General features: G+C 40.2%; 2 protein-coding genes across 7 annotated transcripts in view; one reads left to right on the top strand and one right to left on the bottom strand.

The window, feature by feature from the left end:
* Positions 1-17,080, bottom strand: part of BTD (biotinidase) — a 31,775-nt gene extending 14,695 nt beyond the window's left edge. Inside the window, exon 1 of one of the 5 annotated variants that reach the window (XM_010966048.3) lies at positions 16,943-17,080. Coding sequence is in view for 2 of the 5 variants with exons in the window: in XM_010966041.3 (XP_010964343.1) it covers positions 13,304-13,365 (62 nt within the window). In the remaining 3 variants the exon portion in view is untranslated. Of the gene's footprint in view, positions 1-13,303; positions 13,581-16,820 lie in introns of those variants that run through there. The other 4 variants (XM_010966049.3, XM_010966045.3, XM_010966041.3 and 1 more) reach the window with 4 other exon arrangements.
* Positions 17,078-25,770, top strand: part of HACL1 (2-hydroxyacyl-CoA lyase 1) — a 30,749-nt gene continuing 22,056 nt past the window's right edge. For both annotated transcript variants that reach the window (XM_010966040.3, XM_074372080.1), the window contains exons 1-6: positions 17,078-17,217; positions 17,383-17,487; positions 20,784-20,824; positions 22,103-22,183; positions 23,303-23,375; positions 25,018-25,095. In XM_010966040.3, the coding sequence (XP_010964342.2) occupies positions 17,131-17,217; positions 17,383-17,487; positions 20,784-20,824; positions 22,103-22,183; positions 23,303-23,375; positions 25,018-25,095 (465 nt within the window). In that variant the 5' untranslated portion in view covers positions 17,078-17,130. The remainder of the gene's footprint in view (positions 17,218-17,382; positions 17,488-20,783; positions 20,825-22,102; positions 22,184-23,302; positions 23,376-25,017; positions 25,096-25,770) is intronic.

The raw sequence follows: 25,770 nt of genomic DNA on the forward strand, positions 1-25,770 counted from the left end.
AGACCCCAACGGAGGGAAGGAGCGCAGACAAGGCGTCCTCACCGTCTGTCAGTCTTGAGAGAGAAGGACAGTGGAGCACCTGTAACTTCTCTCCTCTTCTGGAACGTTCACGGCTTCTGGCTAGGCTGTACCTTCTCCATCCTCCATAACGAAAACCAACTTCTCTAAAACAAGCTTCAGTGGGTGTCAGCAAAGAACTGTTTTTCAAAGCCCTGGGGAAACTTCCCCTCCATTTCCGTGTCAGACTACCTTCAATCAGAGTCATCAGAAGAGCCACCTTCTAGAGAATGAAGACCTGAAGGCTGCACATGGAGAAACGAACCACAGGTCAAGTTTTCCAGGGAAGATGTACTCAGAGGTGGGGGCGATGTAGAGGTTCTTGGTGAATATTAAGTGCATGGCGGACACAACGTCTCTCAGGGTTTGGTGGGGGAGCATAACTACATGGGGTCCCATCACCCCCGGGCTCTTATCTGCCAGTGCTCAGGAGGGAAAACCCAGACCTAGGGGCCCACAAGGCGGTGAGGACGCCCCGGAGGAAGACACTAGAGAACGAGAGAACAGGTGACAGACCAAGGAGCCGTGGCACCCAAGTCAAAAGAACAACCCTATTAGGACGGGCTGGAGACAATGAGAATGAATGACAGCACAAAGAGCAAAAGAAACAATAAAAAGAAAGAAGCTGAAGTGAAACACAGCACTAGAGAAAACATTCCAACGGCCACCTTCTCCCGCGGAGGGCCCAGGAAGTACGTTCTGGGAGAGGCACAGCCAAGCTCACCAAGGGGAAACAGCAAAGCGCCGGCCAAGGGGTCCAGGTGCCGGCGGTTCTGAGTACCTGCGGAGGATGCTCTCCACCCAGCACGGCGGCAAGATGTAGGTGACCCACAGCACAGTCAAGTGGCCCATGTGTTCAGTGAGAGGGCAGTGCACGATCAAGAACGACGGTGACCTTCCCAGACCAACCCCCACATGCGCGGCACGGCAAACGTGGAGGGAAACGGTTGGTGTCTCCACTTCCGTTGCTCCTCCTGGAGGCACTGAGGATTGTTGTCCCCTTCTGCTTTGGGCAGATGGCTCACTAGTTGTGCGCCCTTTTTCCGCTGGCGACGGTCCCAGCTCAGCCGTAGCTGCGTCCTGGTTACGAACACAAGCGCCACTGCCCTGTTCTATCCGCACCCTCGGCGGGGCAGACATCTGGCTGAGTCTCCTGTGTCCTGCAGCTTTACTGGGCGGGAGGGCCCACGTCCCCCGGCCTGGGGTTCCTGGGGTGGTGACGGGAGTGTGGGGCTGGGTGGGGGGGAGCTTCGGGCTGTTTCATGGTAGCTCTCGGTACCACACTCCTCAGCACTTGGGGAAAGCAGAGGAGACGGTCCAGCTCTTTTTTGAAAAGAGGTTACCCCTAGACTTGAAGGAGACCAACAGCTTGAACCAAGATTTAGCCCAAATTAACTGTGCAAAAGCCTATATATTCTGTTTATGTTACTACACTCAGAACAACAAGAGGAAAAGTCTGATTGACTAAGTGATATTGGGATGATTGAATAAGAATTTGGAAATAAGTCTAAACACCTTACACCACATATAAAAAGCAAACTTAAAATCAGGAATTAAATATTGAATGTTAGAAAAACTAGAATAAATTATAATTGGGTATCAGATATTTGATGAAACAACTTTCCAAAATTTGAAGCTGTTAAAATAATAGAAGAAATAGATTGATAAATTAAAATTTACATGCAAAATATAAACATCAAGACAACAGTTATAAACAGGCCACAAACAAGAACCCGTTTAAACAGGAAGAAAACACATCATAAACAAACACTATGAAAGACTTTGAACTTATGTCGAAAATAAACACTAACGGGTACTATTTAAAAATATTAAATTTGGAAAAAAATAAACTAGGAAAGTGGTAATGAAAGTAATTTCTTACTGGGAAAAACAAGTCTGACAATCTGTATTATGAATCACAAACACTATGCTTCTGGGACTTTATCTTAGGAAGTCATTTACAAGAAGGAAAAAGTCAGCTGAAGTGACACATACCGTGGAAATCAAGAATGTGGGCTTCTGAGTTTTAAAATACCTGATATGAAATCCTGGCTCTGACACTTATTATATAACCTTGGATAAGTTATTTATCACAACTAAGCTTCAACTTCTTCATCTACTAGTTGGAAATGAAAGTATCTGATGTAAAGTACTCAGTGTTTAGTAGTGGAGCTAGCTGAAACGGGAGAAGAAATCCCAACAGATGGAAGTTGGAAACAAACAATATCCAATATGAAGAAAGCTATGAACATGTATACAGACCAGGTGGAACATCAAGCAAAATTTTAAAAGATAGTTATGCTGGGGGGAGGGGAGAGCTCGGTGGTGCAGTGTGTGCTGAGCACGCACAAGGTCCTGAGCTCCGTCCCCAGTGCCTCCATCAGAAAAAAATAAACTAAAATAAAAAAGATAGCTATGCTAAACAAACATATAATGAAAACGTGTCTGTGTTTACAATGATAATAGCTCAATAAAACATGTATGCGTGTGAACAAAGACCAGAAAAGAATGTGAATAAGTGAAAACGTGGCAGGTCGTCTTACGGAGATTTCAAATGTTTTCTTACGCTGTTTTTCTAATAAATAAGAAAGTTAAGTCAAAAAATAAACAGCTGAGGTTTCTGGTTTCCAACCTGGCATTTAGGGAGCCTGGAGGTCGCCACTCTATGTTAACAATTAACCCTAGCCCTGAACAAGCTGGAATCCAACAATTCTTAGATATATCTGAGAGTTGAGATTACAGGGCAAACCACTGCCTCCAAAACTTATAGAGACAGATAGGTGTCTACAGAGAATCACCACTTAGCGGAGGAGAAACGTTCGTGGGACCAGTGCCGGCACAGGAAAACTAAACAGTAACTGAGCAGCTGCTGGAGGCTCCGCGCAGACATGTCTGAGAGTGACAGACTTCAGAAGGGCCCAGTCTTGGAAGGGCGTGCCCAGTTTTGTGAGTTTTACCTCTAGGAGCTCTACCAGGTTCTCACAGTGAGACTGGAGAACAATCTCCTTCTGCTTCTTTTTTTTTTCTTATAATTTTTTTTTTATTATTGAAGTCTAGTCAGTTTACAATGTTGTGTCAATTTCTGCTGCACAGCATAATAGTTCAGTCATACATATACACACATATATTCCTTTTCATATTCTTTTTCACTATAGGTTATTACAAGATATTGAATATAGTTCCCTGTGCTGTACAGTAGGACCTTGTTGTTTATCTATTTTATATACAGTTCCTCCTGCTTCCTGCAGGGAGTGGGGAAAAGCAGTCAGAGCATTGTGTTCTCCAGAAGGCCTGCCTCGAAAGAAACTGTTTTACCAGAGCTAACCTGCTGGGGTTTTATCAGAGCCTAACAGACCCAGGGGGAGGGAAACACCCAACTCCAGCCCCCTCGAGCCATCCTGTCCCACTAGAGACGTGGGGTAGACCGAGCAGCACTTGTGAAGGTCGCAGTCCAAGGGCATAGGCTCAGGAAAAGACTGAGACCCAACCACAGGACTATAGAACATTTCTCACTTTCCACACCTTACCACCACTATCAAACGCCTATTTATTACAGTTCCTCTACCTAGTAACTCATGTCCAGCTTTCAACAAAAAATTACTAGGCATACTAGAAGGCAACAACAAACAAACAAAAACAATTTGCAGAGACACATCAAGCATCAGAACTAGAGTCAGACATGGCGTGTAGTAATGATCAGACCAGCAATCGAAAATAACTATGATTAATATGCTAAGGTCTCTACTGGAAAAAGTAGACAATGTGCAAGACAGATAGGCAATGTAAGCAGAGAGAGAAAGATTCTGAAGAAGAAAGAAAAAGAAATACTTGAGATAAAAAGCATTGCCACAGAACTGAAGAATGTCTTTGACGGGGCTCCTCAGCAGACCAGACCTGGCTGAGGAAATAATCTCTGTGGTTGAGGATATGTCAATAGACATTTGCAGAACAGAAAGGCAAAGAGAAAAAGACTGAAAAACATGGAATAAGGTATCCAAGAAGTGTCAGACAACTACAAAAGTTGTAACATACATGTAATGGGAATTTCAGAGGGAGAAGAAAGAGAGAAAGGAACAGAACCAATATTTGAAGCAATAATGACTGAAAATTTCCCCCAATTAATGTCAGACACCAAACCACACAAGCAGGAAGCTCAGAAAACACCAAGCAGGAGGATGTCAAACAAACAAACAAACAAACAAAAAAGCACACTTAGGCATATCACAGCCAAATTGCAGAAAATCAACAATAATGGAAAAAATTTTGAAAGAAACCAGAGGAAAACAAACATCTTACCTATAAAGAATCAAAGAATCACATCTGACTTCCCCTCAGAAACCAAGCACAAAGAGAGTGGAGTGAAATGTTCAAAGTGTTGTGAGAAAACCCCACCAACCTAAAATCCTATATCCTACAAAAGGGACCTTCAAAAGTGAAGGAAAACTAAAGACCATCTTAGACAAAATCACCTGAAATGCTCGATTTAAATCATAAAGGCAGAAAAAGAGTGGAAGACAAAAATAGGAACAAAGAACAAGAGCAACAAGCAGAAAACAGTGATAAATATGATACACATACACCCAACTGTATCAATAATTCCTTTAAATGTTAATGGCCTAAATGCACCAATTAAAAGGCAGACTGCTAGAGTGGACTGAAAAGTAAGACCCAACCATATGCTGTCTACAAGAAACTCACGTTCAATATAAAGAAACACACAGATTAAAAGGAGAGGGATGGAGAAAAATTTGCCACACTAACGCTAATCAAAAGAAAGCTGGAGTAACTATGTTGATTTCAGACAGCATATTTCAAAGCAAGGGAAATTACCAGGGATAACAAGGGGCATTACATATGATAAAAGGGTCAATTCCAAGAAGATACAACAATCATTAAATGCATGTGCCTAACAACAAAGCGTCAAAACACAAAAGGCAAAAACTGACAGAGCTGCAAGGGGAAATAGATGAATCCACTATTACAGTTGGAGACGTCAACACCTCTCTAGTAATGGACACAACCAGAAGGCAGAAAAATCAGTAAGGACAACTGAACACAATAGCACCATCAATTAGCTGGATATAATTGATGTCTATAGACTATTTTATCCAAGAACACCATTCTTCTCAAGCTTGCATGAAATGTTCACCAAGATTGAATTATGGGCCATAAAACACACTTGAACAAATTCTAAAGAACAGAAATCATGCAATGTCTGCATTGAGATCACAATACTATTAAACTAGAAATCAACAGCAGAAAGAGAATTGGAGAATGCCCAAATAATTGAACATTAAACAGCACATTTCTAAATAACACATGGGTCAGAGAAGAAACCCCAAAAGAAAATTTTAAATATTTTGAACTAAATGAAATACAACTTATCAAAATTTGTGGAATGCAGTAAAAGCAGCGTATAGAGGGATATTTACAGTATTGAGCGCATACATTAGAAAAGAAGCAGAGATCTAAAATTAACAACTTAAGCTTTGATGTGGCCCAGATGCTGGAGTAGGACAATTCTGCGCTCACCTCCACCCACAGGTACACCTAAATTACAGCTGTTTACAAAGCAACTGTCTGTAAGGATGACCTGAAGACCAGCAGAAAAGATTTTCTACAACTAAAGACATAAAGAAGTAACCTCACAAAGACAGGGAGGAGGGGCAAAGATGCAGTTTAGTCAAGACCCACAAACTGGAGGATAATTACAAAGGTGGAGGGTCTCCCTAAGAAGTGAGGGGACCAAGCTCCACTTTGGGTTCCCCAGCCCCGGTGGCCTGCGCAGGGAAGATGAGCCCCCAGAACGCCTGGCTCTGCAGGCCAGCGAGGACTGCACACGAGAGAGCCGAGGGCTCTAGGAAACAGAGACTCCACTCTTAAAGGGCACACACAAAACCTCACACACTCCTAGACCCAGGGCAAAGGCAGGAAACTGAAAGGAGCCTGGGTCAGACCCACTCGCTGATCTTAGAGGGCCTGCTGGAGAGGTAAGAGGCAAATGTGATTCCCCCAGGGCACATGTCAGACACACAGACACTGGTGACAGCCATTCTGAGATGCTTGTCTCTGAGGACACTGGTGCTGGTGAGCACCATTTTGGAGTCCTCCCCCAGCCTATTAGTGATAAGGGGTTACCCACCCACCAGTGGGCAGGAACTGGCTCCAGTTGGGCAGGAACTGCAACCAGTTGCCCCAAGACTTGCCCCCACACACCAGCAGACCAGCAACAGACTCTAACCCCCTAGGGCTGCACAGTCAGCCACTCCAGGACCCAGCCTTGCTCAACATCAGGCTTTCCAAAATACGTAAACTCACCAAGCTCAGACAGGTTCACTGGTAAGTTCTACCGAACACTTGAGAAAGAAATTATGTTAATCCTTTATAACCTCTTCCAGAAGACAGAAGCAGAGAGCATACAGTCGTCCCCTGGTATCCATGGTTCCAGGACCTGCTGCAGATACTAAATCCACAGATGCTCCAGGCCCACAGTCCGCCTTCTGTACACATGGTTCCACATCTTCAGATTCAACCAACTGCAGATCACATAGCACAGTATTTATTGAAAAAAAATTCACATGTAAGTGGACACATGCAGTTCAAACCCAAGTTGTTCAAGGGTCAACTGTACTCCCTAACTTGTTCTGTGAGGCCAGCATTACCCCAATACCAACATCAGACAAGGCATTACCAGGAAACAAAACTACAGACCAATCAATATCTAACATGAACATAGATGGAAAAATCCTCAACAAAATACTAGCAAATAAAATTCAGTTATAGAATAAGTCCAAGTTATTCTTTATAAAAAACCTCAAGTATATAGATAAATCATCAGTTAACCTAATTAAGAAAAAAAAAGAAACAACATACACAGATTGGTAACAATAAGGAGGAAATAGTTACAAATGCAGGAGAAAGTAAAAGAATGAATAATCTCCTCATTCAATTCTTTGTTGATAAATTTGAAAATTTAGATAAAATGGAAAATTTCCTAGGAAAATGTATTTTACCAAAACTTAACTCCAGATAAAAGAGAAAACTAAACAACAATCACAGAAGAAATGACAGTTACCCAACAACTCTACCCTTCCCATCCTCCACCCTCACAACTGGCCCACATGGCTTCCAGAGGAAGTCTGTCCAACTATAACGGAACACATAGTCCCAATGCTCCTGAGTGTCCCAGAACAAGAAAGGGTTTCTAATGAAATGATAAAATTCTGATAACGAAACCAACAAAGGCAGGGGTTCCATGATGTTCTCCAGAACCCAGGATCCTCCTCTCTCTGTGTCCCTCTGTCCTCAGCACAGCGACCATCTTCAGGGTCCCCTTGAGACTGCAGGAGGACTGCTTCAAGGCCAATAGCATGCTGCATGGAAGAGGAGGGTATGTGCCGGTTCAGGCAGCTTTCCCCAAGCCCTGTCCACTGCCTTCAGGTCAATTGCTTTGGCCAAGAAGGGGGCTCGTGACCATTCCTACTGCAAGGAAGGCTGGGGAGTGAGCTGCATTATCATCTTGAATAAAATCAAGATTCTGCCACATAAAACATAGGAGGACCAGTTAAGTTTGAATTTTGGGTAAACAAGTACGTTGGAACGTACACTAAAAAATTACTCATTGTTTACCAGAAATTCAAATTTAACTGAGAGTTCTGAGTGCCTGTTTTGTTTTGTTTTTCTAAATCTAGTAACTCTATCCATAAGTGGCCAAGTAACCATTACTCTGACTTTTACAGTTATCATTTCCATTAAAAACAAAATAGGTAAAGCTTTATCACCGAACGTATACCTCTACGCATTATAGTTTAGTCTTCTCAGTTAAAGAAATCTGCTATGTCCTTAAGTCTCTTTCAATGTATAGGTTCTTTTCCCATCCCTTCTATTTCCTTAGACTCAACCTGTGGGAGAAGTCTGCTCATTTGACCTGTAGATTTTCCAACAGAAAGTATTTTGCTTATACAGCATGGAGAGATTCATGCTTTTCCTCTTCTGAGTATTTCTTGCAAATTGAAGCTGGATCCAGAGACTGGATCAGGCTCAGGTCCCATCCCTTTGGCAAGACTGTGGGCGGCAGTATGTTCTTTCAACCTGACACTTGCGTCTGCCTCTCTTTTCATTATCAGCACAAAACACTGACCCTGAAAGCCGTTTTCTAGTCCCTGGGGATTGTGAAATGCTGGTATTCTAATTCTACCAGTTCAGTTTTATTTATTAATTGGAATTTTTTTTGATAAAGACATTTTATTTTATCTACTGCTTGGTTATCTAATGGTACAGTTCATAGAGGAAAGGCAGCCTAAATGCTAGATTCTCTCTCCCATTCTTTTAAAAATCAGTTTTCAAGATAAGGAACTAGTTTATTATTTTCTGAAGGTGACCAATTTTTAAAAAAATATTGTGAACTCATGGATTTAAACATGCTTCATGGGTTTCTTTTCCACTGCGATTATTATCATCATTGAAACTCAAACTATACCCCCCTTGGCCAGCGGCAGCCTCTTGAAGCCTGCTCTTGATTCCTCTTGACGCCACCTTAACAGCTCCTGACGGCTTCTTTGTAATCTAGCATTGAGAGCTGTCCAAAGCTTATTGTGCACATTTCCTGGCTTAGATCTGGAACTGGCCATTTTCTAAGAAGCCCTGGGTCCAAAACGGAGTCTTTGAAAAGACTAAGGAAATAAATAAGACTCAATCAAGACTGATCAAGGAGAAAAGCAACACACACACACACACACATAAAGAAAAAATTAAAAGGGAACACAATAATGATTACAACAGTGATCGCAGAACTGATTCTTGGATGCCTTGAAACAAACGTATGTCAAGTGGATATGTGCATGAAATGCATAATTTTCTAGGAAAATAACACTTAGGAAAACTAAGTCCAAAAAAGATAGAAAAATGAAGCAGACCAATTATCCAAGAAAAGTTATATTATCAAAGACTCTCTAATTGCACCCATTTTGGTATAATTTTCAGGGGAATTCTCCCAAACATTCAAGGAAAAGATACATAATGTATCTTTAATACAAATATATTTATATATACATATTTCATATAAACTGTTTCAAAAATTTTTAAAAGACAGTATAACCTTGATACCCAAGCTAGATAAGGATAGTCCAAGAAAGGAAAAATGGTTGACTCTTACTCTTAAACACAAATGCAGAAAGCCTGAATAAAAATAGCAAACTTAGTTAAGCAATGTATAAGAAGAAAATCATCACAACCAAACTGTGTTTATCACAAGAATGATGAATTATTTAATATGAAAGTATATCAACTTAATTCACCACATTAACAAATTAAATGAAATTAAAATGTCACTTATCAGTGCTTCTTTTCTATAGTGTACTGAAGGTCTTGGCCATTGCAACAAGATAAGAAAAAGAATGTGATAAACTGATAATGTGGATGAAAGAGAAAGAAGCCAAGAATAGATTTAGCAGGCAGAATAATGGCCCCTCAGAGATGGTCATGTCCTAATCCCCAGACCTGCGAGTGTGTCAGGTGACATGGCAATGGGGAATTAAGGTCGCTAATAAACAGACTGTGACACACGCAGACCACCCTGGATTATCCGGGTGAACTCAACGTAATTACCAGTGTCTGGAGGAGTGGAAGAGAGAAGCAGGAGAGCCGGGGGGATGGCAGCATAAGAAGGACGTGGCCCAATGTTGCTCACTGTGAAGATGGAGCCAAGAACTTGGGAGGCCTCTAGGAGTTTGGAGGAGAGAGGCATGGATTCTCTCCTGGAGCCTCCAGAAAAGAATGAGGTCCTGCCAACACCCTGACATTATCCCAGTGAAACCCATTTTAGACTCCTGAACTATAGGAGTGTTAAGATGATACATTCATGTTGTTTTAAGCCATTAAGTTTGTGGTAATTTGTTACAACAGTGATAGGAAACTAATTATAATAGACAAAACGGTTTCAAAAGAACGAAGTAGGAGGACTTGTCCTACCAACATAAAGACTTATTTCAAAAACACAGAAATTAAGAGAGTGTAGGATTGGTGCTGGGTAGGAAAAGAACAGAGTCCAGAGACAGACCAAATGTATATGGAGCAACTATACACAGAGTTAAAAGACAAAGAATAAGCATCCAGAATGTATAAAGAACATTTACAAATAAATAAGAAAAATGTAAACAATCCAATAAAGAAAAGGGCAAAATATATAAACAGGTAATTCACAGAAGAAATCCAGATGGTAAACCCTCATCTATACCCATATCTGTAACCTATATCCAGGTGTGTTCACTAATAGTCAGGGAAATGGGAATGAAAAGCCATATCACATCCACCAAATTGGCAAAAAAATTTAAATTCCACAACTGAGGATGTAGAGAAAGGGGAGTCCTTATATGCAGATGGTAGGAATATAAATTGGTACAATAATCTGGGAGACCAATTTGGCAATATCTAGTAAAATCAATGGCGACGCACCCCTAGATATATATACATAAAAACTCACACATGTGCACAAAGAGACATGCAAGGATGTTCAGAGAAAACTGTTTACAAGACTGAAAAGCCTAAAACAACCTAAACACCCATCACCTAAAGAATGGATAGGTGGAAGTCAGAATGGCAGTCATTAAATAATAATATCCGATAAATGCCGGAGAGGGTGTGGAGAAAAAGGAACCCTCCTACACTGCTGGTGGGAATGCAGTCTGGTGCAGCCATTAGAGAGGGCAGTATGGAGATTCCTTAAAAGACTAAAAATAGACTTACCATATGATCCAGCAATCCCACTCCTAGGCATATATCCAGAGGGAACCTTAATTCAAAAAGATACATGCACCCCAGTGTTCACAGCAGCACTATTTACAATAGCCAAGACATGGAAACAACCTAAATGTCCATCAACAGATGACTGGATAAAGAAGTTGTGGCATATTTATATGACGGAAAACTACTCAGCCATAAAAAAGAATAAGATAATGTCATTTGCAGCAACATGGATGGACCTGGAAATCATCATTCTAAGTGAAGTAAGTCAGAAAGAGAAAGAAAAATATCATATGATACTACTCATATGTAGAATCTTAAAAAAAAAGACACAAATGAACTTATTTACAAAACTGAAACAGACTCACAGACATAGAAAACAAACTCATGGTTACCAGGGGGGAAGGGGGTGCAAAGGGATAAATTGGGAGTTCGAGATTTGCAGATACTAACTACTATATATAAAACACGTAATCAACAAGTTCATTCTGTATGGCACAGGGAACTCTATTCAGTATCTTGTAGTAACCTATAATGAAAAGTATGAAAAGGAATATATGTATGTATATGTATGACCGAAACATGCTGTACACCAGAAATTGACACATGTAAACTGACTATACTTCAATTAAAAAAAAAAGAATGGATAGGTGGGAATTATAAACACCAAATTCAAGATAGGGATTACCTCTATGGCACAGGGGAGGAGAGGTGATGGTGGGGAGACACAGGGGGCTCCACTGTATGTGTAATGCATTTCTTAAGCTAGGGCTGGATACGTGGGTGTCTGTTAATCTCATTCCTTATTCATGTGTCTGAAAGGTGTCATAAATATTACATATATAAAAAAAGAAAGTGAATAAAACAAGGCATCACAGCTAAGCTCCAAAGAGGAACTTAGAGGTTATAATGCAGAAAAAAGTTTAAGGAAGGGCTTGGTTTCTTCATCATGAAGATGGCCTTCACCTGGGGTTACACCGCAGTTTAACTCCAAACCCCAGGAATCATTTGGATTCTGCCCTGGAGCTGACTCTTTGTTTCCCTGACACAGAGAAGCAATTAGAAGCAAAACAAAACAGTAAGATATAAAAAGCTAAAGGAAGGGGCTATAATGAAGGCTGATGGCCAAACAGAAGAAACAAATGAGAACAGAAAGCATTTAAACAGTGACTAATCCCATGTTTCACAGGTGATGGCAGCCCCAGCGCTACCCCCGGGGCCACCCCCAAGCGTGGAGTCTCAGCATATGGAGAAATACGGTATCACAATTTCTAAGCCATTTGAAATAAATCACTTAAGTTCTCATAGCAGGAGCTATATTTGTCACCATTTCCTGGTGCACTTCACACAAAGTAAACATCCTTATCAGAGATCTAATCATTGCTGATGTCAAACTATCCCGGATTTGCTTTGAAAAACCAAACCAAACAAAACAAAACAAAAAAACAAAAACAAAAAACACATGGAAACAATGCTCCTTTTGTTTCTGGCCCACAGTGCTCCCACTCCAGGTCCGGGTGTCCCTGGCATTAAAATGCAGAGCAAAGGCAAAGGGCTTGCAGGCGCAGGCCAAGGGCAGGAATCCAAGCATTTTCTAGGTCAGAGGGTAACTGGGAAAAACTCCCAGTGCCTGTCCCCTGGTTATGTCACTAGTTTTGCTTCAAGCCTCTCTCTGAGCTTCGGTACTCTGCAGTTCATAAATGTAATGGGAAGCAAACAAAATCAGTCTACCCTGTTGTATTCAAAGAGCCATTTTACTCCACATTGACCAATTGCCAACAGCACATGTCTTGCTGTTCAATTTTCAATGTTGGTTTTAAAAACAGTACTCTACATAGATTTCCTTTTGGGTTGCTGTGGCTTGCTTTAGTTTGTATTTAAGATATTTAGCTTCGGTTTCCTATTTCAGCCAATTTTATTTTATTTTCAGCTATTCTATAATGCATCACAAATTACCCTAAATCATTTCTTTATTTGCTAATCAAACACTTCACATTTTGATAAAATATGCCTATGGGAACATTTCTCACAGGTTCAGTTAGTGCTTTGCTTTGAAGTAATCAAAAGGATTTACAGTGTCCTTGTTAGTTTACTGAAATTAAAACATACTGTCATAATTTGGAGGCCTAAGGAGTGACTACCTATAGAAGCTGCCTGTTTTAAATCTTTCATGGGTATATTTTCTCCAGGTATCATTTTGCAACTCGTACGAAATTATCTGGTTGCCTGGATATTCTCTACAGCTGGATTTAAGAAAGCTGCCAGATATCTCCCTTATACCCTCAGGTCTGGAGCCCACAAACAGAGAAATCGGTATGAACATTCTTTGGTGACTGGCTCTGTTCTTTGGAGAGCTGTTATCATTACTTTATCCTTTTCTTTAAGAAAATCTAGACTTAATCCTCTTCTGACTTCCTTCCACCAATAAACACACAAACAAAGCCACACAAATAAAATTCCATGCCTACCATCAATGAAAGTAATAAAGAACGTGATTAATGCTTACAATGTCTGCACAAAGGGCCTCGGGTAAGCTACAAAAGAATCCTGGAATCCGGTCATTGCCATGGGATTGAAAGGAGTTGTTGCTCCAAGTGCCTGTTGATCCTGGGGGAGGACTCTAAGCGCTTCTGCTGAGTCATCAGACCCAAGTGAACTGTGGAGCGCTGCCCTCTGAACTCAGGGGCATCTGTAAGGGTAAAGCAAGTTTCAACAGTCTCATCGACTTTTCCTTCTGCTACAGGGCAAGGTCCAGTCAGTTGAGAATTTATGCTTTTGCACAAGCAGTTAGTCTGAATTCAGGGGGTTTGTTCCAATCCAGAGTTCTGTTTTTAGCACACTTTCTACCGAGTGGGTGTGCCGGTGATTTTTCGGCACAGCAGTGGACACCAGGCACCATGATCTGACTACCATCAATACAGTCCGTGCTGCCAATGTCAAACCAGCTAGATGGAACCTGTAAATCCAAATTAATCAACAGTATTTGGTATGACTGAAGTATCGTGCTGTACACCAGAAATTGACACATCATTGTAAATTGACTATACTTCAGTAAGAATATATTTAAAAAAAAAATAGTATTTGATAACGGGCAATCACACATTAAATTATTATTATTATTTTTAAACATTTTTTATTGATTTATAATCATTTTACAATGTTGTGTCAAATTCCAGTATAGAGCACAATTTTTCAGTTATACATGAACATATATATATATTCATTGTCACATTTTTTTCTCTGTGAGCTACCATAAGACCTTGTGTATATTTCCCTGTACTATACAGTATAATCTTGTTTATCTATTCTACAATTTTGAAATCCTGTCTATCCCTTCCCACCCTCCGCCCCCTTGACAACCACAAGTTTGTATTCTATGTCTATGAGTCTGTTTCTGTTTTGTATTTATGTTTTTTTTTTTAAGATTCCACATATGAGCAATCTCATATGGTATTTTTATTTCTCTTTCTGGCTTACTTCACTTAGAATGACATTCTCCAGGAGCATCCATGTTGCTGCAAATGGTGTTATGTTGTCGGTTTTTATGGCTGAGTAGTATTCCATTGTATAAATATACCACTTCTTCTTTATCCAGTCATCCATTGATGGACACTTAGGCTGTTTCCATGTCTTGGCTATTGTAAATAGTGCTGCTATGAACATTGGGGTGCAGGTGTCATCCTGAAGTAGGGTTCCTTCTGGATATATGCCCAGGAGTGGGATTCCTGGGTCATATGGTAAGTCTATTCCTAGTCTTTTGAGGAATCTCCATACTGTTTTCCACAGTGGCTGCACCAAACTGCATTCCCACCAGCAAGAAGGAGGGTACCCTTTTCTCCACAGCCTCTCCAGCATTTGTCATTTGTGGATTTTTGAATGATGGCCATTCTGATTGGTGTGAGGCGATACCTCATTGTAGTTTTGATTTGCATTTCTCTCATAATTAGTGATACTGAGCATTTTTTCATGTGTCTATTGATCATTTGTATGTCTTCCTTGGAGAATTGCTTGTTTAGTCTTTTGCCCATTTTTGGATTGGGTTGTTTGGTTGTTTCTTATTAAGTTGTATGAGCTGCTTATATATTCTGGAGATCAAGCCTTTGTCGGTTTCATTTGCAAAAATTTTCTCCCATTCCGTAGGTTGTCTTTTTGTTTTACTTACGGTTTCCTTTGCTGTGCAGAAACACATTAAATTATTAACTCATGCTTCGAGCACGAGTACAGAGCTAGTGGTTCTCAAGTCCAGCTGCATATCAAAATTAGATAGTAGCTTAAAAAATATACACAGGCGCCTAATTTGTCCTAAGACGCTGATTCAGAAGATGTGGGGTAAGGCCCAAGCAGTTGTATGTTTAAAAAGCTTTCTAAGTGATTCTGATGCAATGGGAGGGGTAGGGGTAAAGACTCACACACAGGTACTGATGTAAACAATCCCACAGGATAGAGAGGTGTGGGGTCCATGCTTCTCAAACAGGGACAGGAGACACTGTACCAAGGACTATTCAAAACCACACAAAGAACATTTTGCAACTTTCTGGAAAGTCAATTTTACTTGACAGGTGAGTAGTTTAAAATGGAAAGAATAGAAAACTAACAGATTGGCTACTGAGTTGTTGAGGCCTGTACTTCTAGCTCAAGTGATCTTATGACTAACTCCCTGTGCATTCTTTTCTTAGAATAACTTATCCTTTTACCCTAAAAGTCTTGAAAGAAGGTGGACTGAATCTCTAGAAAATGGGCAAACCCTCCTCAATTTCTCCATAACAGCAGCAAGTTCTTATCAAGGTGAAAGAAATGCAGCTCCTGCTCACACCCTAATTGTTATCACCTTCCTGTCTCCATTTTTCTATAAAACCTCAAGACCCCAGCCCCAGGGCTCAGGCTTTAAGGCATTAGCCTCTTACATGGGCTACCTTAGGCACCATCCCCATACCCAGGGAGGCCAACTGTTTCACTCTCCTCTGTTTGGGATGGGAGTTAGGGCTTGAAATGTAAGGGAAAGACCTTTTGGAAGGGCCCACTGGGTTTTGAAATCCTTTTATTTCCAATACTTTTCATCCATTTCACTACCTATGACCTACACCTCTCTCGTCTTGTTTCTTTACTTTCCACATATTCCTGGTCTTTTTGCTTCAAAACACTTCAAATCCTCAAGAATTTTGAAGTTCCACTCTTCGCTGCTATGGTAGATTTTCTGTGTGCCACTGAGCAGATGGTCAAAAGACCCTGAGGCTGCAGTCGCAAAAAAAAAAAAAAAAAAAAAAAAAAATCACACAAAGCAAGGTTTTCACTCAAAAATATTTTAAAAGGTTCTCAGCTGCAGGAATTGATTGTGGTCTGGGACCGACTCTAAGAATTACAAAAACTCCCATTTCCTGACTTTGGAAAGGCAAGACTGGAGAGTAATGCGGATTTGTAGCAAGGGCTGCAGAAAACAAAGGTCAAAGGTAACTAGGTTCAGGTTACTCTCTTATCTCTTGTGGTCGGAGGGCTGGACAGCGACTAGAGCACAAGACTGGAAGTCCGAGGCCCGGCCGGGGTCCAAGGGGTCTGGGGAAGTTTCTTATCTCCCGCTTGGAGATTCTGCTTCGTTACCTAAGCTGTGGGGTAAAGTGCACAACGGCTCACGGATTCCATTAACGCGTCTTACTATGCTTCACGGACCGCAAAGCCACAAAGTTATGAAAGTAGAAACCAAAAGGCGCGTAAGCAAAAGCCCCGAACACCGAAGACGCGAATGAATGACGACACAACCCCAAGACGACTTCGCTCAACAGCGGCGCCATTCAGCCACCCGTGTCCCAGCAGCCTTTGCGAAACTGCACGCAGCCCCCAGAGGGGCGCGGGGCGGAGGCGGAGCCAGGCGGCGCCCGCGCCACGCCTCTTCTGCCCCTCGCCACGCCCCTTTCGCTCCCCCAATCCGCCTTTGGCCCCAACTCTGCACGTGCGCTATCCGCCTTTTCCTCGGAAATAGGTCCGGAAGGCGGAATATGGCCAGAAGCCACCGCAGTTTGGCCTCTCACCTGCTCGGCCTAGGCCGCTGCCTCCAGCTGGTCCCGCCTCCTTAAGACGCTCTGACCCTGGCAAATGGAGGACCCAGGAAAAGGGGCCCGTGGTGATTGGAGGAAGAGTGTTTACCTCTCACCTCAGCTCGAGCGCCGGTCGGGGCCCCGCCTCCCCCTCCTCCGCCGCCGCCTCCGTCTCCGTTTAAAGCGTTCGGTCGCCCAGTCCCGTCTCAGAGGAGCCGCCCCACAGCTGGTGTCTTCGGGGTCGGGCTTGCTGGGTGACTCCGTGTCCGCCTGATGTCGACTGCGAGAGCGCCTCGGACGGAAGATGGAGAGTAACGTGGCAGAGCACAGCGCCGGGAGCGAGGGGCAGGTGTCCGGTGCGAAAGTCATCGCCCAGGCCCTGAAAACGCAGGTGCGGCGGGCTCCTACGGAAGCCGGCGGGGCCTAGCGTTGTCTTGGAAACGGGGAACGCGGTGGGGCGGCCGGAGCGAGATGTGTTGGAGGGTTCTTTGTCGCCCTCCAGGAGGGAACGGTGGGGCGCGGCCCCGGCACTTAATTCCCTGTTCCTGGCCCCCAGGGCGTGCGCTACATGTTTGGCATCGTCGGCATCCCGGTGACTGAAATCGCCCTCGCCGCCCAGGAGCTGGGCATCAGATACGTCGGCATGAGGAATGAGCAGGCGGTAAGTACGGACGCGGAGAGCCGAGTGCATTGCGGGGTGATTAACACTAACGGCCCGTATTCACTGCGGACAGTCAGTGCTCACCGCTATTCTAATACTTTACACGTATCAATCACAACAAGCTTAGGAGGCAGGAACTTGTTAACCCTAAATGCAGGTAAGAAAATGAGGCACAGAGAAGTTAAGACACTCGCCCAAGGGGACGGCTGTGAGACTGGATAGGTAGTCCGAGGGGAGGTTGGAGAGAGTCTATAGCTAGAAAAGGAATGTGGTCTTTTTTTCAGTGGGCATTGGGTGAGACTGGAAAGGTTTTTCTGCATAGATGGGAAACGTAACTGTATTTTTACTTTGGAACGATGATTTTCATGGTAATAGAGAGTATGGATCTGAAGGGCAGCTTAAAGTTTTACTTGAGTCCCTCTGGCTTAGTTGAGGGCCTCCATAGGTCCCGGGTGCTATCTTGGGCACTGAGTATGGAGATGAATGATACACCCTTCTTGTCTTCGAGGGGCTTATAACCTGGCTGTGGAGACAGACACAAACAGACACTTGTATTTTAATCTGGTAAGTGCTCTGATAGAGATGTAGCCAGGGTTCTGCGGAAGCCCAGGAAGGGGTACCCAGCTCAGCCCAAGACTTCAGAGAGGGCTTTCCGGAGGAGATGATGCCTGCGCTGTCTCAGAGGATGAGGAGGCATTAATCACGGGGAAGGAGAGAACAGCTTCTTCCACAGAGGATTCCTAGGTTTGGGCTTGCCTGACTGACGAGAAGGATCGTACTGCCCCCGACTCATATACTGCCCCTGACTCATATCGGGAATAGGGAGGGAAGAGCCCATGCGGAGGGGAAAGGGAAGGAGTGCAGATCTGGACGTAGTGAGTTTGAGATGCAGCATCCCCAGTGCATGACCCTCTAGTCGGCTGAGTCTTTGCAGCAGTCAGAGGATGACTTAACTAGGGCCTGGCCGGTGGGGAATGGCAGGGTGGTTAAGAGAGAATGTGAGAAGAGGTTCAGGAGCCGTTCAGAAGGCAGACAAGGACTTAAATCCAGTTGCATGCTTGTCCTAAAGAGGAAAGTGTAATTGGTTATATCTTGATTGTCTTTCATCAGGTCCTTAGAGTAATCAAGACATAGGGACCAGTTTCCCAGGAAGTGGGCAGACCCTTAGGAATTTAACGGTTCTCGAGAGTTCACTGTGTGCAGGCACTGTTCAGAGTGTCTTACATTATTAACTGATTTCATCCTAATTATGTTCATTATATGAATGCGGAATCCAAGGTACAGAGTAACTTGCCAGGGTGACACAGTGGGAAGTAGAGTTGCAGGGATTTGAATCAAAACAGTTTGGTTCTAAAGTCTGCTCTCTCAAGTATACAAACACTAAGCCACCTGTGAGTGGAAGTCACTGGGTAGAGGAATAGATTTTCTAAGATCATAAAACCAGTCCCTGTTCAACTTTGGACATCTGTTACCAGAGGAATGTAATTTTTGTTTTATATTGTTTCGTGTATTGCATTTTGGAGCAACATTGTTTACCCTGCTTTAATAAGTGGATAGTGCTCCTCAGTGTTCAAATAACTGTTCTTATGGCAGCAGATGTTTTATTCTATGCATGTGCATTTCTTAGGAGTTGTCCTATTGTCGTATGTGAATTTGTCCTCATACAAAACGGGAAAGAGATCAGGGCCAAAAGAGAATAGCAACACGGAGAAAGTACAACTTCTTAGTTAGGCTTGTGGTAGTGGTGCCAGGTGAGATATGATTCATAAATACTTACTTTAAATTTTTTGCACGTATCTCCTTAACATGGATTTAAGTTTTTTTCTTAACTTAACACTTTTATTGTCATATGGTTCTTGTACAGTAAACTACACATATTTCAGATACGAAATTTAATGAATTGTGATAGATGTGTACACCTATGAAACCACTACCACAATCAAGACAGCTAACATTTCCATCACTCCCCAAGAGGTGCAAATTTTGAACTCCCAATTTATCCCTTCCCACCCCCTTTACTCCCTGGTAGCCATAAGTTTGTTCTCTGTGTAAGTCTGTTTCTATTAACATGGATTTAAGTTAAGCATGTCACATATAAAGTTGAGTTAGAGGTTAGAAAATACCCAATTTTTTATATTTCTTAAACAAATGAGAAGAAATAATACTGGAAAAAATGATGTCCCAGACTAAGACAAAGAATTTGTTTGAAAGGGCATTAAGCATTTTTCCAGGTTATCTTGTATTTAATTGAGCATTTTCCCTCCCTTCCTGTAATGAGCTCAAGTGCAGTTTAAAAATAAAAACTAACCATATGAAGGCCATAAAGAAAATGTCAACAAATCTCCAAAGATGGAAAGCATAAAGTGTATCTAACCTGACCACATAGAAATAAACTGGAATTCAGTAACAGAAAGATAACTAGTAAATTCCCAAACATTCGTAAGTTCCGTAACACATTTGATCCTTTGTAAATGTTTGAAAAGATTAATAAAAGCAGTAAACTTCACAGGAGACTAAGAATAAAAGAGAAATACAAATTACCAATGTCAGGAGTGAAAACAGACCACGGACCCTAACTAACTCTTGGGATGAAAAAGAAATCACAATGGGAAATGGAACGTATTTTGAATTGAATGATAAAAAGATGAGCTCTCAGACAAGTAAGTTACAGCTAAAGGAGTTCTTAGAGGAAATAGTTTCAAATGAATCTGTTAGTGAAGATGATCAAAAATCAATGCTCTAAGCTTACATTTTAAGAAGCTAGAAAAAGAAAACCAAAGTAAACCCAAACTGAAAGGAGTGAAATAGTGAATACAAGGACAGAAGTTAGTGGCACAGAAAACAAAGAAACAGTAAAGAAAAACCAGCAAAGCCAAAAATTGGTTCTTGGAAAAGATTAATAAATGTAAATTCCCTAGCAAGGCTGGTAAAGAATAAAAGAGAAAAAACACAAATTATCAATGGTAGGAATTAAAAAAGGGGACGTTTCTGTTGATCCTGCAAATATTTAAGCAATTATAAGATGATATTGTGAATAAACTAGATGATACGGACAAATTCCTTGAAAAACTAAAACTTAGATTTAGATACTTACACCATTATTTGAAATTTACGGGTAGAATATGACTGTTAAAATGAAAAGCACTCCAATTCCTCCTTAACAATGAAGTTCTACTTTCTTGCTTAGTAGTAAATTATTATATACATACTTCATAAATGGATAATACTTAATACTTATTACCGAATACTGTTTAATAATATATGGACGCTGAAGTCCCCGTGTTTTTTCTTTGTAGGCTTGTTATGCTGCCTCCGTGATTGGATATCTGACAGGCAGGTAAACTGAAGTCTGTTTCAGTTTCTTTTTTTAACTGAGTTGTAGTTAAAATACAGTATTATATTAGTTTCAGATGTACAACATAGTGATTCGGTATTTTTATACGTTATGGTCACCACAGTAAGACCAGTTACCATCCGTCACCATACAGAGTTGTTACAGTGTTACTGACTGTGTTCCCCATGCTGTTCATTGCCTCCCGGTGACTTACTTATTTTATAGCTGAAAGTTTGTACCTCTGAATCCCCTTCACCTATTTCATCCATCCTTCCACTCTTCTTCCCTCTGGCAACCACCAGTTTGTTCTCCGTATCTATGAGTCTTTTTATTTTTATTTTTTTTTTTGCTTCATTTGTTCATTTGTTATGTTTTTTAGATTCCACATATAAGTGAAATCATACAGCGTTTGTTTTTCTCTGTCTGACTTATTTCACTGAGCATAATACCCTCCAGGTCTGTCCATGTTGCCACAAATAGCAAGATTTCATTCTTCCTTTGTGGCTGAGTAATATTTAATTGTATATATATACCACATCTTTCTTATCCATTCATCTGTGGGTGAAAACTGAGGTTGCTTCCATATCTTGGCTACTGTAAATAGGGCTACATGAACATAGGCATGCGTGCATGTTTTTGTATTAGTCTTTTTGTTTTCTTTGAATAAATACTCGCAATAGCATTGCTGGATTGTATGGTAGTTCTATTTTTAGTTTTTTGAGGAACCTCCATACGGTTTTTCACAGTGGCTGTACCAATTTAAAGGCTGTCTTAAATAGAGGTTCTTAAAAATTATTTTATACATTGAAAATGGCAAACTGATTATATGGAGATTTTTCTTCAATGCTTTAGGCTGAGAAAGTCATCTAGGTAATAAGGCAGAGCCCTACGCTTCAGAATTACTTCCTGTCAGAGACCAATTGACGTTTTATATTTATTTATTAAGAAATTTTTCGAAAACACTTTCACCATACAGAAATGTACTCAGCAGCCAAAAATTTGCTTCTGTATGCAGTTGACTTGATTTAGCCCAAACGTACTAGGAGCAAAATATGAATAGGTTAGTGAAGTACAGTGTGAGGATGATAAGTACCTTATTTCCGGCAGGAAGACTGATACAACCCTGTTTATCTAATTCAAAAATACAATTGTTTTACCAGTTGTAGTAAGACCTATATGTCCTTTCTTTGAAGTCCAGAAGGTTACGTTTCACAGAGTGATAATGAATCAAGTATTGCATTTGACCTACTTTTAATAAAGTGAATTCTGCTTTGCTTTCAGGCCGGGAGTTTGCCTTGTTGTTTCTGGCCCAGGTCTCATCCATGCCTTGGGTGGAATGGCAAATGCAAACATGAACTGCTGGTAATTAGATTGTTATTATTGAAAACAGTTTCTTAAAATCCCAGTGCGTGATTTTACCTAGTGAAGTATCCACTGATCTGTGATGGGAATACCGGGAATCAAGTGCTTGAGGAAATGACTCAGTGACAAATTAAGAAGAGCATTAGGAAGAAAGTGAAAAACCATCAGTAATTCCTTCACTTAGGGATAAGCACTGTTAATATTTTGGAATGAATATGTATATGCATATATATATATATATATATATATATATATATATATATATATATATATATGTATATTCCACATCTGCATATGTATGTGAATGTGTGTTTGCCTCTTTACTTTAAGTAAAGAATTATTTATTAAAGATCCCAGCTCAGTATGCAAGAATATATATAATTTTTCACCTTGTCTTTCATAACTAGGAAAACAATTGAAATCTTACATTTGCGTTTGCTTTATAAGTTCATTAGTTGATCTTGGCCTTTAATCCCATCTCTGGTTCTTTACCAATAAGATCATGTTAAAAGGGGCTATGTCTTGATCAATTCATACAATATTTAATTTTCCAGAGGGAAGGACATTGTTTTCTTTCTTGCTATGTGTTTGTTACAGTTTCTTCTTTCCTTTCTTCCTTCCTCATCTTTCTCTTTCTCATCTGCTTTAGAGTCCAATAATTTTTAAGTAACTTTAGCTTTGCTGTATCTTTTTTTTTTCTTCCTGAAGGATAAGAATTTTACTACTGAGAAATTTTCCTCATTCTGCCATTTCCAAATAGACTTACTTAGGAAAGTGAAAAAAAAAGTTTTTCCTTCTCCTGATCCCAAAAATAATAAGAATGGCCTAACAGTTCATTTTACATCACCACATCAGCACCTAGAAGAGGCAGGGGAGAGCCGGGCATGGAGGAAAAATATTTACTATAAATTTCAGAGTTTTCTGAAATTGCAGAAGGGTTCTCTTACATTAGGTTGTTTCCTAACTGTTTGTAAATTGACAGGTCTTAAGGGAAAATATAATTTTCTTTCCCTCTTCTTTAACATTCATTGAATGTTTTTTATTCATTGAGCACCCTGCTGAGTATTTTACATGTTGATCTTATTTGTAATTCTCTTTTTTAAAAAATAACTGTTTCAGGCCCTTGATTGTGATTGGTGGTTCCTCTGAAAGAAGTCAGGAAACAATGGGAGCCTTTCAGGAGTTTCCTCAGGTACCGGACTCTAAGATCTTTCCTCTGGCATTTAGTAGCATAATTATGCTCCATTAAGATTTACTCCATTAAACCTCCTGCCTGCAAAATAAACAGTTAAAATAAAATATAGAGGTACCTGAGATAATTTAAAGGTAATTTTTCTTAACTACAAGAAGACTTCAGTGCGGATATTAAGAAAGCTTATGTTCTGCTTAGGAGCAGTCTTCCAATACTTTTTGACTGAATTTTGGAGTCTATAAAAAAGTTCTTCAATGGTTCAAGAAAATGCAGGAATAAAAATGGTTTGGGGCTATGCCTCTCAGACTTAGAGGAAGCGAAAAATTGAGAGGAAAAATCCTACTGAAAATGACTATCAGTATACTCTGGACAGGGTCATTTTTACTTTAGAGGAATAAAGGTAAGTATTTAAAATTTTTTGAAAACTCCAAAGAATTTGTCAACAAAGTGCTACAGTTTTAAGCATAGCTGTAAAAAGCAAATAGGTGAGAGTGAATGCTTAAGATGTGAATATATTTGAGCATTTATGGTAAAAAGTTATGCATAAAGTTAAAACCATTTGGCAAAGTCTACTGGTAAATCAGGAATCGTGAGAACTTCAGAATATAAAAACAGAATTTTGTATATGATTTAAACTAATATAAAACATTACATTTTGGTATTGGTTAATGAAAAGTTAGATTTTTATACTCTCAAAAGAGAATTGAAGTTTTATGTAGTTTATGGTAGAGAACTGCAACAGTTATTGAGAAGATGCTGATATATTTAAAAAATAAGTAGAGCAGGTAAGTTATTTAAAAGGAAATTTAAAGTTACTACAGAAACCTTACAGATGAAAAAAGAAAGCACAGAAGAATGCCCATTACAAAAATTTTTTCCTGAAAAGGAAGATAATACATATTTATTAGATGAAATTAAAAATTTGAAGAGAAAGATCACTGATTTGATTTAAAGTCCAGGTATGTTTCTTGTAGAAATACTTAAAACTAAGTGACATGACCAGAACAGACTGAAAGCTGGGGGGTAATCTTAATTCTGTCACGCTTGTGGGATAGAAACTACCAACTGTTCCATAGATTTCATACCAAAAAGTATCAGGAGAAACAGGTTCTCTACAGTGCTTCAAATAAACAGTAAAAAATTAACACTACTGAATTTACATAATCCAGACAGCAAAGCAACAAAATATGTAACAGGAAAACTGGCAGAAGTATGAAAGCAGATTATTATTGTAATGCAGTGTGACAGATGAAGTTGCGTATTCCTAGCTGTGGTGTTTCTGGGTCTGAGGATATACTTCTTTAAATTTTCAGGAGGCATTGCCAACTTCCATTCTCATTTATACCCTCACCGCAGTTTATGAGATTGCCTGTTTTCCTGTATTATGGTAGAAGCTGGGTGTTATCTAACTTTTTTATTTTTGCCAATCTGAGAAATGAAAATGGTGCCTCATTTTCCTGAATCATACCAAGGCAGAAATTTGATTGTGCTTTTGGGCCTTTAAGAAACAGTCCAGGTAATGCTTTTTTCTCCATCTTGCCTCTAAACGTAATAGAAAGTAATGGCTTAATATTTTGTTTTCCTTTAGAAGAGTAATATGATACGTGAGCTGAATTTCAAGTTGTCTTCTTTTCACATATAGGTTGAAGCTTGTAGATTATATAGCAAGTTCTCTGCCCGGCCAAGTATCATAGAAGTTATTCCGTCTATTATCGAAAAGGTACAGTATTTCATTGCAAGTCCTCTGAGTCAGCTGGTTTATCTCAGTTGCTTATACCTGTGTTATTTTTATTCTCAATAGAATGAGTAATAATTTGGAATATACTCAGTCAGTTAAAAATGATATTGTTCAATAGCTATTTACATTTTAATGTTCACTGTCGTTAATTTTAGAAACAGATAAAATGATTTATTTTTGGAAAAATTTCCTCCTTTTCTTTAGTTTAAAACACTTTTATTTTAAGTTACAGAAAAGTAGAAGGAAGGATATGAAACCCTGGGTGCCTTTCTCTTATGCTTTTGCAAGATTATTTTTGAAAATTAGCACTGATGCGTATAAGACTAGCTCTTAGTTGATTAAGTAGTGTATTATAAATTAATTTTATAAGTGAAGTTACAGTTGCACTGTTTCAAAAGCCACGTGTTGCAGAAACTATTTGACACCTGTTACAACATCACAGTTTCTGAAACCTTTGCCCGATCATTAGGATTAGGAAGTGGGTGAAAGTGCATGGTAATAAAGACTTGGCAGGCAGAGCCTAGTAGATAATTTTTAAGACTGAAGTGTAATAGAACATGAATTTTAAAGCCCTAAGTGAGTAATTTCTTTCTTACCTCTCCTCTTTTAAATAAAAATCTTTTAAAATGTATACAATCAATAGAGGACATTTCAGTT

The sequence above is a fragment of the Camelus bactrianus genome, chromosome 1 (assembly GCF_048773025.1).
Source record: "Camelus bactrianus isolate YW-2024 breed Bactrian camel chromosome 1, ASM4877302v1, whole genome shotgun sequence".
NCBI lineage: Eukaryota > Metazoa > Chordata > Mammalia > Artiodactyla > Camelidae > Camelus > Camelus bactrianus.